Source organism: Hydractinia symbiolongicarpus, chromosome 8 (assembly GCF_029227915.1).
Source record: "Hydractinia symbiolongicarpus strain clone_291-10 chromosome 8, HSymV2.1, whole genome shotgun sequence".
NCBI classification, from domain to species: Eukaryota; Metazoa; Cnidaria; class Hydrozoa; order Anthoathecata; family Hydractiniidae; genus Hydractinia; species Hydractinia symbiolongicarpus.
In genome coordinates, this window is record NC_079882.1 from 21,300,962 (window position 1) to 21,318,565 (window position 17,604).

At 33.5% G+C, this 17,604-nt stretch overlaps 2 protein-coding genes and 1 long non-coding RNA gene across 3 annotated transcripts; all 3 read left to right on the plus strand.

Moving 5' to 3' along the window:
* Positions 1–529: 529 nt before the first annotated feature.
* Positions 530–3,238, plus strand: LOC130653988 (uncharacterized). The gene is made up of 2 exons (XR_008984318.1): positions 530–865; positions 1,974–3,238. It is a non-coding gene; the product is annotated as an uncharacterized LOC130653988 (long non-coding RNA).
* Positions 3,239–5,648: 2,410 nt separating this feature from the next.
* Positions 5,649–12,564, plus strand: LOC130653987 (V-type proton ATPase 16 kDa proteolipid subunit c-like). The gene is made up of 4 exons (XM_057456489.1): positions 5,649–5,841; positions 11,090–11,248; positions 11,416–11,443; positions 12,049–12,564. The coding sequence occupies exons 1-4, from the start codon at positions 5,772–5,774 to the stop codon at positions 12,254–12,256; spliced, it is 465 nt and encodes a 154-aa protein (XP_057312472.1). The 5' UTR covers positions 5,649–5,771; the 3' UTR covers positions 12,257–12,564.
* Positions 12,565–14,491: 1,927 nt separating this feature from the next.
* LOC130653979 (uncharacterized) lies at positions 14,492–17,497 on the plus strand. The gene is made up of 2 exons (XM_057456479.1): positions 14,492–15,863; positions 15,970–17,497. The coding sequence occupies exons 1-2, from the start codon at positions 14,627–14,629 to the stop codon at positions 17,355–17,357; spliced, it is 2,625 nt and encodes an 874-aa protein (XP_057312462.1). The 5' UTR covers positions 14,492–14,626; the 3' UTR covers positions 17,358–17,497.
* Positions 17,498–17,604: the final 107 nt, after the last annotated feature.

Genomic DNA, 17,604 nt, shown 5'->3' on the forward strand with positions numbered 1-17,604 from the left:
AGTTATCTTTGGGTAACCTTTTTTAGACTGTTTCTTTGCAAGGTATCACTACGACTTTATATAAATATATGTCAATCAGAAGTTATCCATTGAGCACTCAGTAATAGTTTAAAGCCCCCAAAATGTTTCTGTAGAAAAAATGGGCTAAAAAAACTTTTTCTCAGCAAGCTAATTACATCTTTCTGTCTGCCATGCAGTTGTTGGAGCCAGAAGGGCTTACTGCAGAAAATGCAAACATTCAAAAAGGTCTATATAGCTAGCTAGCTACAAATATCTGAATTAAACGAAACTATATGAGAATTTACACAAGGTTTTCTCTGATTGAATTGTTTCCACAAACCAAATGACAACACTTGGAAAATATTTGAGATATTGCATCCATTTTAGAAGATGATCTCTAGCTAAATTGGGAGATTTTCTTTTCAAAAACAGTCATTTAGCTGAGGTGTACTATTGCCACTCTGCTAACTAACCATAAGTACAGCATGTTCAATTTTTAAAAATAGCTCATAATCATATAAATAATCATACAAATCATAATATGTAATCATCACTTAGATTTGCATGAATACTACTATTTATTGCATCCCACAACTGTTCTACCATCTTTATACTAGGCTGTTTAGTCACGTGATCAAAAGCCGTAGAATTTTTTTTGCCGTAGCGAACTCGCATACCGTAGACAGATTTTCCCGAGATTTTATACGTATGTGCCCATCCAAAGCTATTTTCCGACTATGTTTTTCCTTATTAGGCATTTTTCGATAGACACCTCTTTGCACAGAATAGGCCGAGGTTTGTTTTGATTGATGATAGAAGTTTGTAGCTGTTAACGTTGAAGAGTTACAGGATTTTGAATTTTAAGGTTGCGATTATTTTTGTATTGTATGTGTTATTTAAACTTCTATCATATCAAGTAGTAAAGTTTAAAGTATGTAGAATTGTTCTTATCAAATTAATAGTTAGTTAGAAAAAGGAAAAGCTGTCGGATTTCACATTTTTTTGTTGACACTTTTGGATCACCCCTTGCAGACAGAGCTAACAACAGCTACAAACATGGCGGACTAAATCTCAAAAATAAGTTTATGGGGTTATAGCTACTAGTTCACTTTTGTATATTAATAAGAGACTGTTCACAATAAGAGATGTTCAATGTTTATAGTTACATATATTTATAGTTTAGCTAGATAGTGAGAGATAGTAAAACAAAGATTTAAGCGACTATATAGCTAGGTGGTATTTGGGGTTATATTCTAGCTAGCTAGTTAAGCTTTGTGTTTGTTATTTTATCACTATAATTACCTCTAGTATGGATGCTAAGGCATAAGGTATGTCTAGCTAGTTTTCACAGCTTGTTTAGTGTTTTTTATAGATTAAAATTTTTTATTAAAAAAAGATGTTCGTGACAATGTTGTTGCTGTTCAGAAAAGTGAACTTATGTTCAACATTAGAGAAGCGAGAATGTCGCAAATAACTATGCAACAAAAACGTAATTTTCTGAAAGAATTTCTAGCAGATCCAAACCTACTTGTTGGAAAGGATATTCGTCATCGAGTTAGAGAGGAGGGAAGTGATGAGGTAAATTGGGAACAGGGAAAAGTTATGATAGTAAGTAAGATTGCTAAGAATGTTAAAAGATCCGAGTATTGTGTGCTGTACGCTTCTGAACCCGATAACGTTTGGAAATTTCCATTGCTTTTGGATTTTGAAAAGGGAGATTTGATATTGCTGTAGTTCGCTTATTATGTCGTTAATTTGGTATATAATAATAGTTTATGTTCACATGGTATACATTAGTTTTGTTGATATATAATATTTTAATGGGAAAAAGTCGTCTATTTTAGTCCATTTAATTTTAGTATATACAAGTTTTGTATTGGCATTTGTAGACTGTATGAGATTTTGTTCTGAGATTTTGTTCTTTGAAATATGCCGCTCTGCCTATCCTATATGCTTTTTTTATTACTAACTAGAATTTGACTTCAAGATATCTTGGCCAAACATCTGAATGCAGTGGTTGTACAGTTAAACGTGTTTATATACTTTGTATAAAAAATGGTATTTCTGGCATGAGTATAAAATATTTATATTATGTCAATGACTTTATATTAAAGTTTTTATTTAGCTTAATTTTATGATTTTGATATTTGTTTCTTTCTGGATTTTTGCCCATCTCTCTACAGTATTTAACAGCCTGGTCTGCAAAACATCAATAATTTTTTATAGTTTAATTTACTGTTTTTATCACAATTCTGTTAATTAACCTATACAAACTTCGCAAATGGCTTATATACCTGGTTTCCTTTTTAGTTCTTACCCCCGTCTTTTTTAAATTTAACAGTCTGGTCTGTAAATTACACATATTTATCACATGATATTTTTTGTAGTTTTAATTACTGTTTTACCATGGTTCTGTTCTTTTTAATTTAATGCAACTTCGCCAACAATGGCTTATTTAAAACTGGTTTCTTTTTAGTTTTACCCCCGTCTTTCTCTATTTAACTGTCTGGTCTGTAAAATACACACCTTATCACGTGATATTTTTTGTAGTTTTAATTACTGTTTTATCACAGCAATTTAATGCAACTTCGCCAATGACTTATTTATAACTGGTTTCTTTTTAGTTTTACCCCCGTCTTTCTCTATTTAACTGTCTGGTCTGTAAAATACACATATTATCACATGATATTTTTTGTAATTTGAACTATATACTGTTTTATCACAGTTTTTTTTTTTTATTAATTTAATGCAACTTCGCCAATGGCTTATTTATTACTGGTTTCTTTTTAGTTTTACCCCCGTCTTTCTCTGTTAACAGTCTGGCCTGTAAAATACACATCATATCACGTGATAATTTTATAGGTTTTCTTCTTTTAAGTTCTAGTGACGTTTATAGTTACTTATTTCTAGTTACGTGATAGGATTACTTTTCATTTTTATGTTAGTTTTTACAGTTATTTTACCAATGTTATGTATATTTTACCATATATGGAAAAAGTAAAAATGGCGGCATAATGACGTCAGATATGAAAAAAAAAATTGCAAATGTCTTTCTTAGCATAAATTTTACCAACCCTAAAATTTTCATTCTATAATGTTTAGTTATACCAAAGTTATTGTACACGTAGCAAAGGTCTCAAAATGAGTTTAAAAACAGTCGTTTTGGTGCCAAAAATGTTCTACTTGGAATGCACTTATTTTTTCTAATTTTTGCTACCAATTACGCATACTAAAATAGCCATAACTTTTGAACTATTTATCGTAGAAGGAAGTTTGACCCCTCGTTGAATTTCAAATGGCCCAGCCATTCTGAAAACAAGAACATTATAGACTCCTACACAAAGCTTTAAAACTCCCGAAAGTGCCTATTTATACCGATGTTATCCCGATTCCAGGCGCAACGCCCTGTCCCTGATTCGTGGGATTTCATGATTTTGGGAAAGGGCAATATAAAATCAGTCAGTTTTTTTTGCCCTGAAAATTAAGTCAAATTATTAACGCTAGATGGAAATCAAACTTTAGAGATGAATGCCATACTGTCACTAAGAAATATAAGATAGTACAAAAAATGATGGACAAAATGGATCATCTCTAAAAAAAGTTATCTGACAGTTTCATAAACTGACTTGCATATAAATTGGATGAAACAAAGATTGTGATTATTGGAAAGGCTTGTCGTCAAAAGGTAATTTGGAAATGGTAACCAATCCCATCAAGGCAGAATCAGTATAAAGAAGAAAACCGACGTTCCAAATCTATCTACTTCGAGCAAAGTACATTATACCACTTGTTCCGGAAAACTAAAGAAAATCCAGCAAGTTAACATCCTATACCCTCTTTTTAAATACAAATATAGAGAAGGGTTGATAAAGGATTTCCATCTCCATCCTCGTCCCCAGGGCTCCTTTTCTCTTTCTGACAATCTCGGACGGCGAGAAGATTGTTGGTCCATCTCAAGATGCCATTTAAAAAGTTAGAAGTAGATAAGTCGAAGATAATAGCTGATACCTACACGCACGTTGATGTCCTAAAGCTTATTCAAATACAACCCTTTCTAATCCAGTAGATAATAAAATAGTAAAAGAATTAATAGAATTTATTGTTCTTGACGAAGATAAGGAGTTAAATTCTTGCATAGACAAATGCCATCCTTTTTTTTACCACAAGCCGACCTCTGTGTTGGGTACACAATGGAAATCTTAATATTGTCTTGTATGAGGTCAAGACCAGTTCCATTAGTAGCGTCTCCCAATGCCAACCTGTATCTTCCGTTAATTGTGACGGCATGAAAAAAATGCTTACGATCAGACGGAATCATATTCACTTATAAGCCTGAATGAAGAATTACGGTGAGACAGATTGGGGTAAGGATTGTCGCAATTTTTGTATATCTATTAGACCCTCTGACTATGACTTAAATATCTGCTATTTAATTTATGATAAGCATAAATATCCACACAATAATTTCCCAAGTCTTTTAAAAAGGGAAGTCTGTCCTAAAAATAGGCATTTGGGCCAGTTGATTACTATTGTTTCTATAAAAATACAAAGGTATCGTCACGCATAGAATTACAAAGTTTATCAAGCTTGAAGAAAAGATTGCTATTTTGTCCGTTTTAATATAAATGTATGTTTTCATTATTTGATTGTTATCACTAGCAGGCCCATTGATCACTAGTCAGTTTTCGTATCCAAACACGTCAGTTTTTAGGTTGCCTTTTATCTGAACGTGGTAAATATTTTTAAGTTGATAGTTTAAACCTATCCTTAAACTCTGGATCCCACACTATTTACCCGATCGGACCAACAATGCTATCTAAAAACTGCGACAGAATTTATATTTGATTATGTTAAGCATCCATTGCCTTACGGCCTTAAATATTTAAAAATTCCAATGCAAAATACAATTTTTTGTCAATACTATGTTTTTCTTTTTACGGTATATAAGGCTGTGTGTACTCAGATGCAAAAAGAAGCAACTGACTGTGAATGTGGGTGTATTTCTTGCTGCGCTTCTTGCTTTATTCAAGTTCACAGGATTGATCACACTTGCGGGCGAGTGTGTGGGCGAAATATAAGTATCCGAACGCAAACGAGCAAGTACCCCGGCAGGTAGACAGGGAAGCAAACACCAGGTCAAGCAACGTCTGTTTTGCATGATCTTCTCAAACTTGCACAAAACTGTGACGTGTCAAAGGAAGCAAGCACGCTCGTTCAAAACCAAGACTGTGCGAAAAAATGTGTGCGTGCCCCAAAAGAATTTTGGGCAGGAATAAACTTTCCAGGCTAAAATGATGACGTTATCTACACATTTTCACCCAACCCACTTCTTAAAAGCTGTATCTCTTGCACCAAGCCAAATTTTTCTTTTCCTTTTAATTTGGTAAAAGATGACCAAGGCATAATCATCCATTTTTTTCCAACACGTGAAGAAACTACAACATCCGTTTTTCACAATATAAAATTAACAAAACAAAGCAAAGCAAATTGCGTAAAGTTTTGTAAGAAGAAGTGCCAATATTTTTAAATAAGGGCGCGCAGGGGGCTGGTTAATTACGGTAAACCTCGTACTCAGACCCGCTTTTGTTAGCAAAACACACAATTGCATGATGGTATTGCACTGTTCTGCGCAGACTCGTGATCTCATTACCCAGCTTCTTTGGCCATTTGACTACACTGTGTGTGACTCGAACATTAAACTACGCAGATTTTCTACGTTTTTCTTATCAATTACTTAACCTTTATTCTAAACGAAGTATTAAGCATTCGATATGGCAGATGAACCAACATATGTGGCTTTTTTTGGTGTGATGGGAGCAACTTCTGCTATGGTTTTTAGTGGTATGTAATGTTTTCAACAAAATATTTTTTTTCATAAAGAAACGTAACTTAAAGGCGGTGAAATAGTCGCAGATGTAACAACTTTGCTATAACTACCTAAATAGCTAGATTGGCTAATGGAAACATAAGACATATCTCACTGATGTTTTTCCATTATGTAGCTATCTAGTGCAAGAAAAGAAGGGTGGTGACTGGCTGAAAACACTACACATTTGGGTGACAAACTTTCCTGAAATCACTCTAAATATTCTTGAAATGCAAAACAGTGTTAAAATTTTATTGACTTTTTCACAAAAGAAAGAAAGCAGTTTATTCATGATGAAACATTGGAGGGTGAAAACAAACCTAGTACGTTAGGGGAAAATGTGGAAGTGGAAGAATAATTAGCTAACGGAAGGTAACCACAATAAAAATCTGTCTGGAAATGATGCTTAGCTATATATCTAGATTTTGCTCTGAAAATTATCTTTCCTCAAACTTACTAATATTGTTTTTAAAACTCCAAAATGTGTCTAGCTCTGCACATTGTTATGACGTCAAACCGAATTGCCGAATTACATGATTGGGGATATATTACCTGATCAAGTGAGTCTGCAACATCTTGATTAAGTAAACAAACTCAATTGGTGAGTACTTTTTCGGCCTCGACTGGGGGCAAGCCGCTGGCGAAAAGTGTATTTCAATACACCTTTACCATAATTCACTTGTACATGCGTTCCTATGGCTCTCCATCGTTTTACAATATTGAAAAAGGAGATAAAAATCCTGTTTTTATGAGAGTTTGTTAGGGACGAAAGCATGTTTTCTCTGATTTTTTAACTTCTGTTGTATCAATTTCTTTCAAATTTTTAGGAAACGTTAATAATAATAAGATACAACTTATGTGTACTTTTCATTAAAAACAAAATGCGGCAAGAAAAGTTAAAACGTGTTTTCTCATTAATAAACTCTTATAAAAGTGTGATGTTTACCTCCTCCGATTGCTAAACAAGGTGCGATTGAGGGTTAGTTTTCCCGAATTATCGTAAAGGTGTATTATTGTGTTTCACACCAATTCACTGATTAAAAAAAATTACCTGCCATTCCATATGGATTCTATACAATATGGATGGTTCCTTGGTTTGGATTGCCAGTATGACTTTTTGTTTGTGCTTGGTTGTTTGAACACTGATCCAGTTAAAGCTAGATACATCTTTCCACCTCATTGTCATGCAACTTACAAACCACATCAAAAAACTTTAGTCAGATTTTTTTCTATTTTTGACAGTTCTATTATAAATTCCTTCTGTAATTCTTGTTTTTCAAAGGGGAGTTGTATGCTCATTTTCTTCTAAACTTCAAAACGTAAAAAGAAGGCATAGGACATAGATGGGTGTATGTTTTTACATATGAAGAAAACATTTCAGTGGGTGACCTCATAGTGTAGTAAGATTAACCAGGGCTGCGGTAACATTAGAATTACCTGATGGGGTAATAAAAATTAAGCAACGTTGCTCGACTCACTTAATCAGATAATATTACCTGATTTAGCTAAAGTGCCATAATGACAGTCTGCCATATAAGGCTAAAGGAAATTACATCATAGTTTCCTGTTGATCTATTAGCAATATATATTATATATTAGCAAACCCATTGCCTCTACATTTTACCTCGTGGATATTTCGCTTAAACTCAAATTAGTATGTTTGAATTTTAATGAGTAGAGTAGAATGTTGAAAAATGACTTTAGTCATGAAATAGATTCTTTTTCACCAAATCTTTGCTTTTAAATTTCATTTTTGAATTATTAATTGCCTACTACTGTGACACCGTTAAGAAGTCCAGTTTATTGATTAAAAATAGTAAATAAAAACAATAAACCTATTTTAGTTTGTTTTTTGAAGTATTGTTTTATATATAGTTTTAAATTACAAAAAAACAATTTTTTTCATATTTTACGATGTTCACCATAGTGTTCCTTAAACCCTGCTCCACCACTTCAGCCTTTAATAAGTTTGTGTTTTGTATAAGTTTGTCCAAATAAATAAGCATACGTCACATCGTGCAGAAAGTTTTTCTCCACACGCGCTTTTTCGCGCACAAATGCAAACAAATTATATGTAACGTTGAAATTTTCGATATGATGGAGGACCATTCAAATGCGTGATCGAAAGATCGAATAATGTTCGGGTCATGATAATATGGTAAAACGGGGGTATTAATATTGTATAAATAAAAATCATTCTTATAATTATGGTAGGTCATAAATGTGTTGCAGATGCTACTGACTTATAAGTAGTTGTTTTAACAAAGCTGTTTTAGAAACTGCATTATCAGCATTACATGCAGCCTTAAACAGTTACAAAGATTGAAGAAAATGGGTACATTTACACCCTGAAAATATTCGGCATGTCCTTCCATCGAAAAAGCTTCTTTTTTGAAAAACAAAGAATAGAAACTTGAGCGCTACGAAAGATGTGTAACTAGAAAACGTTTTTGTCGGTGATTGAATTGGAAATTGGTATATTGTTCTTTTATTTAATATAAAAATGTACAAAACATTATTTGGTTGTGTTCTGTGGATATAAGTACAAATAATGAAATGAGAAGAAATGAGAAACTTTGATCGCGTTCATTAGCTGAAATGGCATTTTTACAAAGTGGCAATATTTTAATATGGAAGTTTATTTCCTAGAGATCTCTTTTAAAGAACTATCTGTTAAGTGTGCTAACCAAATATAACAACTTTGATCGCTTGGTAGATCACCTGCACTACATATTTTGTTTCGCCATTTTTGAGTTCTTTCTTTTTCACAACAGACGGGATTCTGTGAAAACTTACTTCTTTACACTTCTCTAATCGATTGGTACATCGAAACGCAAAGCAACTAACCATTTTTTAAAGATTTAAACGTAAATTACATACAAACAGCGATTTAAATGTAAGCTATAGGTCTTAACATGAATGTTCTCTGCGCTCGCTTAAACTTTCTGCATGATGTGATGTCATTATTTATAATCGGGTCCAGTCCTAAATGAAATCGCGCCTGTCTGTTTTTTATGAGAAAAAAATTGAATATGCGAAGGGCTTGTGCAACAATTTTAAATAAGAAAAACAAGTAAAGTAAGTTTTTTTTTGATTTCTTATGCTTTTCTAAGTACGTATAAAACAAAAAAGAAAAAAGTGATTTTTACTGGAGTTCCCCTTTAATGAGTGTTTAAGCTCTACATAATTGAGGCAACAGTTCAAAAAATTTTAAGAAAACTTTTTTGTTTAACAATGGGTTATTGTTGATGTCATTAAAATTTAAATAGCAGATCTTTTCCATGTTTTTCCGCCTAAGTGGATTTTTCATAGGCTAAACGGCTAGTTAAAACTATTAAGAAAGAACCATGTTGGTTGCAGTAAACATGTGTGGAGTAGTTTGATTTCACTTATGAACTCACATCCCATGCTTAAGAAATAAAGTTTTTTGTACTTTGCTTTTAATGTCACAGTTCAGGGATTACAGATTATGTTGAACCAACAAAAAATACCTATGTTTTTGTGTGAGCTAGTAGACACAAAAGAAATAATCCTTGTTGCAACCTACAAAGGTCCCAAAAGCCTGGAAAAATGTTTATGCTAATGTCAGCAACAACTTGCATATGTCTAGAATATGGATTTTACCAAAAAGATGGTCATTCTTTCTGTCCATCCTCCTAAATGTTATTTTTACAGACCATTTCGTAAGAATTGTGCGATTGCACGCCCATGCTCCCACACACCTGATTTGTTTAAGCATGCTATAATGACATGGAATTATTTTTTTTCTTATATCTGCAAAAGCTTTCCAACAAAATTAAGAAAATAGCGAAATATAAAGTCAGTGAACGATTTAAGGAGGCTTTGCAACCCTTATTGTTAACTTAAATCTTTTTCGTGTAGATAGAAACTGGCATGGCTAAGAAATGCATATTCATATAAATTTGCTGATTCTTTATTTTGAAAAACAACAATAGTTATTTAGCAAGACATGCCATTAATAATAATGTAATCTAATTTTATTTTTAGATTCTTTATGTCTAAATTTAATTTACATTAAATATTGTTTATTTCACAAGTTGTTACGAAGTTAATAATTTCACCTTTCATACATGGGTTCAAATTCTTGGCTGTAAACTTTACTGGAACTTGCTCTTTGTATGCTCTTCACACAAAAATAGCCTTTGTGCTATTTGGGGGGGAAGGAATATGGGGGGGAAGGAATTTTGTTCTTACTTTTGCTTTGGAATTATTGAGGCATGCAATTATCTAAAATCTTATGAAATGGCCTGTTTATGTATATTTTCTTCCATTTTTTTATTTTTGGAATTGTCCCTTTAAATTTAAGACCTGGTGGTAACGCTTAAGCATTTGTGAAGGAGCACAGCGTGTGGAGGATCTTTTGGCTACAGAAGTCAGGGTTGAAAACATAATTTTACTACTCTGCAAATTCTTTTCCAGAGATGTGCAAATTTTTGGCTTTTTGTGATCAACCAAGAGTGGCATCATGTGTAGCCAGGAGACCCAGCGTAATTTTTCTTACCATCAGGAAATCAAGTAGTTAGGGTGGGAAAAATTACGCTGGGTCCTGGCCGCGCTTTTTGATTGGCTAATTCTATTGTTCTCTGCTCATGTGATAATTATTGGGGAGAGCCCTTTTCATCCCGAATATTCCAGCGAGTGGTTTCACTCACCTTAATAAACATTACTATTCTACAAAGTTTTTACCAAAGTGGGATTTGGCCAAGCTTGGTAAACAACTCGCAGATAAATTAAAATGTCCTCTGAAGCGATTAGTCACATTGTTCGATTTAAACTCGGGGTTTCCACTGATTAATTCGTTTGCTTCTAAGCTTTAGTTGTAGAGAAACTCAAAGAAGAAAGCTAAGTTAACCAGGCTACATCATGTGTGGTTCTTTCTAGAAATACAACAAGCTAAAATTTGTCAACACTTTGCAAAAATGTTTCAATAAATTTCTGTCCATAATTTAAAGACAAAGCTTTCTTTATAAAATGTGTACAGACTGCTTCTTCAAAATGTAGATGCAAATTTCTTCCCATTAAGACTTCAGGAGTAAATATCCTGGGATTAAAGGGGCTTAATGTCTTTGGCCATATGTTATTATGTTATATGTAACTGCTGCAATTCTTTTTTTTAACTTTTTTTTAACTATACATTTAAAAATTCTGTGCAGATTAATCCTGTACTCTATTCAAAATCGATTTAACGTTTTATTTTTATAGCATTGGGTGCTGCTTATGGAACAGCAAAAAGTGGTACTGGTATCGCAGCAATGAGTGTTATGCGACCTGAACTGATCATGAAGTCTATTATTCCTGTAGTTATGGCTGGTATTATTGCTATTTATGGCTTAGTTGTAGCTGTTTTGATTGCAAATGGATGTAAGTGATAATTTACTTATTCTTGAATAGCACAGGATAACTGAAACAATTTACGTCTTGTACCCATGATGCAAGTACGTAATGTCTATTTTACGTGCAAGAAAGTTATCTATTGTGTAAAAATTAATGCAATAACAAATATTTATAAAACATTTTTCTTGTTTTAGTAAAACCTACTGGATACAAACTATTTAAGTAAGTTATTACTGTTGAAAGTGTAATTTTTTTTTTAATGATTGGAAAAGGTGTATGTATGTAGAACTACAACTATGTAATAATAGTTGGGGAATTGTCTGTTTTGGCCAGTGCTCAGTACTTTGGCAGGTGTAGGCCAAGTAACAAAGGAATTGAATTCGAAATATATTTTACAAAATGTAATTGGATTAGATTGAACAATTTAAAAAAAATGGTTGCAGAGTCCTTAAAACTCCTCAATTTTTCTTAATTTTGAGAACTCTTTTTAAATCTCCTGTGAAAGTAGATTTTTTAACAGCTTTCTCCTCAAATTTTTATTTTAAACCTTCCGTTTTTTTTTTTAAAATACATGGTCATGCTTTATTTTGGTCAACATTTTTGATCTTTAGACTTTCGAAAACGATAAAGTAGATTCAAAAAACGGATCGTGTATCGCCTGCCGTGGTTCAAACATTACTTAAAAGAGCGGAAAGTTTAACTGCCAATCACATTTCACAAATATCATTTTCGGTTCCGTTTTCTTCTTGAATTAAATATAAGCTTGCTAAAAAAAACTTGGTTCCTGTTATTCTTAATCCTTTTCTAATTAAACATTTTTCTCATAGGAGTTTTGTTGATCTTGGAGCAGGACTAAGTGTAGGCTTGAGTGGTCTAGCCGCTGGATTTGCGATTGGAATCGTTGGTGACGCAGGTGTGCGTGGTACTGCTCAGCAGCCTCGTCTATTTGTTGGCATGATTTTGATCCTAATTTTCGCTGAAGTCTTGGGTTTGTACGGACTCATTGTTGCACTTATGTTAACCACTAAGGGTTAAAAGTATTGCAGGAGTATACTGATTGCTTTCTATAAAATTGTGTGTCTGCATTGTGTACGTTTCAAATTTGGTAACACGAAGGAAAAATTACATTTACAATAAGTAATTTAAAAATTTTACAACTAGGAAATTTTTGTTTATATATTTTTTTATACATTAGCATATTCGTTTAAATCTTTAAATTTTCTTGTAATTGTTGTTTCAAAACTGTAATGTCCAAGAATATTGGTAGCCTGCTCTACTTTCGATTTCTCGTCACACTGTAATTAATTAATTGCGAAATAAATATATATGATTGTTAGGTGTAATTCTTGTCTGTTTTGTGCGTTTGATTAAAATTTCGCGATTGATTCGGCTTTCTTTTGAGAAAGGTACGACTGAAACACATTGTGTCCCTACTGGGAATAGCTGGGCCTCAAATTAAGCCAACAATACCTTACAGAAGCAACAGTGATTACTAACAAGTTGTGCTTAGAGGGAACCCGACGTATAAAATGATGTTGGAGTTATATTTTTTGAGTTAAAAAGTTAGTTAACAAGTCTTTTTAAAATTTTTAAGAAGCTCTTTTCGTTCTCAAGATATTCACATTTAAAGAATTTCAGGATTTAATTTTTTGCTAACAACCTCAAATTTTGTGAGTAAACATGTAGGGTCTATACAAGCCTACCCAGAAAATTCTATTGCAAACCAAGTTACAGATCGCGGGTTATGGGGCATTGGCAAAAATCCAACAGGCCTGGGACGAGCAAACGAGTATCATTTTGCCAAAATCAATTCAACTTTATAATATCTACGCGTTGATAAAGTTTGAATGCAGGTCTAAAATTACTGATGACGGAAAATGTCAAAATTTGCTATTACTGAAATATGTCATCATAATTTGTGCAACATAATTAAATCTAAAATTCTTCAAATGTGAATATCTTGAGATAGTCAACTATTTATTCTGAATGAACGAAGCCAGGAAATGCTAAACTGTGCCTCCTATTATTGTCTAAGAGTAATTTTATTTATCAGCTTTTGAAATTAATATCTTCGGCAAAATAAAATGTTTCACCGTTACAAATATAGTTTGAGAGTTTTAAACATTTACTTTTCACTTGGAAAAAAATAAATAGCTATCTGTAGAAGCACGGCTATTCAGGTTAGCGTTGTGATTTTGCCAATATTATCAGACAGACCATAGTTAATAGAGAAAAACATTTTTGCTATTAACTATGGACAGACCAATTGCGGCAGTTACATCTTTTATCAATATATGTGAAATGCTACTACAGAGCACAAACTTCCGCAAGTTTTGATTTTATTTACGTTTATGTTTCTGTAAATTCTAAAATGTCCTAATATTGCACATTACTTCCTTCGCGCAAAAGTTTATGCCTAGATTATTAAGTTTTGTGAGTAAACATTAGCAGTACCAATAGGAGCTGAGGTGGCTATCCTGGGTAAATGATTTTAATTATAATTTAGCATGAGCTAAATTTATTGAACAGTTAAATTGAAAAAAAAACGACAAATTATTCTGTTGTACTTCACCAGTGGGTTCAAACAATTTACACCCCCCCCCCCCCCCCCTGACGAAAGTCATCGATGTATACACATGCGCAATATTCATTCTCGACTCCAGAGCTTTGAAAACTTTTTCGTGGACTTAATCTCTGGGGACGAGAATGCTCTGGTTAGGCAGGTGATCGTCTCAAGAATAGCAAATGACCACAAACACATTTGGAGGGAGGACAAACGTCGTCTATACGAGTGGCCGTCTCATACACTTATACAAATGGTCGTTATAGCTGGTTCGACTGTAAAATTTCACAAAAAAAACCAACTTTATTACGACATCCTTTTTTACAATTTATAACGTTTCCAAATGCTTGAGACAGCTGCTTAAGCAGAAATTCACAAGGGAAGACAGTGCATTATAAAAAACAAAATATCCAAATTTTGCGATAAATAATTTTCGCGAATTTCAAGCATCCCAATAAATTTCCCTGAAAGATTTTCAAGCCTTTCTAATCCTTCGGTCGACAATGATTGTTAAATTTAAGAATAGTCACAACCGTCTTTTTTCATTACATGATTATGCCATCAGCTGCTTCATTTATTTGCTCGAAAAAAATAAAAACACGAACTTTTAATTTTAAAAATAAACATGCAGCCTAAGAGATTTGACAAAACGGGAACCTCTACGATGGAGAGAGCAGTCTTGTTTACTCTTCCTAAAGAAGATAAATAAAGAATTAAAACAATTCGGTCTTGTAAGACATAGTAGGTGGGTTTTTTATGACCTGAGTTAAGAAATCAAAAACAGAAACGAAATTTTGTTCTCTGAAATACGAGGTGATGAAACACTAAAGGAAGCATGTCAAATGCTGCGTGTTGACGTTGAAATGGCACCTTTGAACAAACTACGTCGAATGTGCCATGGACGAAGTAACAAAAGTCTAGTAACATGTTTACTATTAGTGTGTTTTCTCGTGTACATTGCCGTGACAACATCCTTAGTACGACGTCAGTCAGCAGATGATACAAACGAAGAAATCAAAATTCGCTCTGACAATCCACGTGGGATGACAGAAAACTTGCCGACCCAAACCGAGGCCGATTTAACGGATGACGTGTTATTAAAGTTGTATCTAGAAATCGAGAAAAAACGGAATACGTCAAAATCAAATAGGATGTCTTGCAATCAATATAACATAACAGACAAATATGAAACTTTTAAAGAAAATATTTCGTGTGTGGCGCATCGTGCAACACAATCTGCTTGTGAATTCGCTGATAATATATATTGGCTTGACGAGACATTAAAATCATGTGGTTCTCAAAAAAAAGTTAATATATGCCAAATAAGTGAATCTACACAAACCGGGAGTACGGTAGAGTACGTTTATAAATGTTCATTTAAAGACTGTTTAAAATATGACCGCCAGAAAGTTATTACGTGGCGTTTTCATTCAGATACACAAACATTAACTAAAGCAGCTGTGTTTACAACAGTTGAAGAAATGGAGAAAGAATTACCCAACATAGCTAAATTGTCTTCAAGCAATAAATATAACTTTCTGTTTTTAGAATGTAGTAATGATGAAATAGGAAAACAGCCTTACGACCTTATAGCTCAACTAATAATATTGCTTCCTATAAATATAAGCAACACAGAGAATAAAAACTCGAAAGAGCATAAAGACAATACAAAAATTAATGTGAACATAGTGTTGTTAGATTCAGCTGCAAGGTCACATTTTTATCGTTCTTTACCTGGTACGATAAATACTTTTAATAAAGTAAATAAAAACAAAGAAAACGGAGACGAGGTTTTAGATTTCCAACTTTTTCAATCCATGGAAGGACATACGGCAGAAAATATACATGCTTTATTTACTGGTACTCTCTTTCCAAAACATTGGACAGGCGCGGAGAGAGAATCAGCATCAGTAGGAGTCGGAAAGCTGTTCAAGCAGTATGTCGACCGTGGGTATACAACGTTTTATCACGATGATTTATGCTTTGAAGAATGGTGGGGTTTAAGGTTAGACTTGGGTTCACCGGCTACTTGGCAAGATTTTTTAAGAGCTTTAGATGAAAACTACATCCACCACACAGGTACGTAATCTTCTTTTTTTTATACCTGAAGCGGCTTTGCTCAACCCATGAAACCAATCAAATTCGTCGGTCTGTTATGGTTCGATTAATCATTTTTGTTCTTTAGGTCTATCGTTTACAAGTTGTAAAATTTTACAGACGAACAACATTACTAACCCCTTTAACGGGCCGGATGGACCGCTGTGTTTTAACGGACAGTTTCAAGATGGATACCTGCTTGACTTTTCGCGCCTTTATCACAGTTCAGCCTCAAGACACGGTAACCGAATGCTTAGTTTTACAACTCTAAATGTGGCTCACGATAACTTGGGAAAAAGAATACAATCAATTGATGACGAGTTAAAAAATTATGTTCAAAATATTATAAAAAGTAACAACACATTGACTCTACTTCTTGCCGACCATGGTAACACATACACTCACTACACACACGCCATTATGGAAGGTAGATTCGAGCAATATCATCCAGCCTTTTTTATGATTATTCCGGAACAAGTAAAAAAAATATTAGGACAAAATATTATGAATAACTTGAGAAGAAACCAAAGAAAGTTAGTTACCATGTTGGATATACACGGTGCGTTACAAACTATACCTACGGGTCCAAAACAACAGGGGATTTTTGCAACCATCCCTCATAACAGAAGCTGTGATGATTTAAACTTACGCTTGCCGAATTTGTGTGTGTGTGAAGGATGGGATGCAGAAACGTTAAACGACACCTTACAAGTTGGATTAGTCCATTTTGCTATCGGAGAACTAAACAACATGATCCTGCAACAGCAGAAGCAAATTCGACGAAGACAACAAATTCCAGGTTGCTTACGATTAGTTCCAACGAGCTTTAAAAATGTGAGGGAGAGAAGTGCCCAGGGTCGACTTATTACCAGCATGGACATATCAACGATGGCTGGAGCAGGTGCTAGTCAGTCACGTGATATTTTTCATGTTCAAATCCAATCAAGCATCAATCCTGACGATGCATCAAGAAATATGAAGTTGTTGAATTTTGATAGAATATCCAGATATGGTCCCTATAGCGCATGCGCAGATAAGAGGATTGATATGCGGTTGTGTGTATGCAATATAAAGGCAAGAGAAACAGAGAGGAATCTAGAAAATGTCATTATGCACGATATGATTCAATATCCAAATTTACTTCCGACAAATGTCGAGATTAAGCGCGTTTTCAAAATAAGTGAATGTTTATTTTACAGAACGATATCTTATCCTGATACCAATGAAAATGAACAAAATGCTATATATACTGCAACTTATGAAGTTGCAAATATATGCGGTCACATGATCAATGTTACCATGGATATAACGTTAGATAATATGAAGCTCACATCCACAAATCCAGTCATCAAACATTTACTTCCTTATGGCATGACTTACGTAATGACTGCTATCAGAGCTGTTCCTTATTGGACTTCCAGAGTTGAATCTGTCAAAATATATGTCCCTCAGGATTTTTTACCACTTCCTCCGTAACAGATATTTATTTTTCTTTAGAATATTTATTTTCAAACTAGTAATCTTAATTAAGTTAAAAAATAATTTTAGTATATTTATTTTAAATATTGGTAATTTTTTAAAAAAGGTTTATGGTTGAAATACAAAAAATTAGTTAACATTTCATATTATTTTTAAGATTTTAATCACAATAACTTGTTTTCCCTAAATGCAATCTTCCCTATATTAACGTTGTTGGACAGCATTGCTCCCAGGGCGGCACCTT

Coding starts and splice junctions, on each gene's coding strand:
- LOC130653987 (XM_057456489.1), top strand. CDS start 5,772: ATGGCAGATGAACCAACATATGTGGCTTTTTTTGGTGTGATGGGAGCA. Junction 11,249..11,415: donor TGTTTTGATTGCAAATGGAT/GTAAGTGATAAT, acceptor TTCTTGTTTTAG/TAAAACCTACTGGATACAAA. Junction 11,444..12,048: donor ACTGGATACAAACTATTTAA/GTAAGTTATTAC, acceptor TTTTTCTCATAG/GAGTTTTGTTGATCTTGGAG.
- LOC130653979 (XM_057456479.1), top strand. CDS start 14,627: ATGCTGCGTGTTGACGTTGAAATGGCACCTTTGAACAAACTACGTCGA. Junction 15,864..15,969: donor AAACTACATCCACCACACAG/GTACGTAATCTT, acceptor TTTGTTCTTTAG/GTCTATCGTTTACAAGTTGT.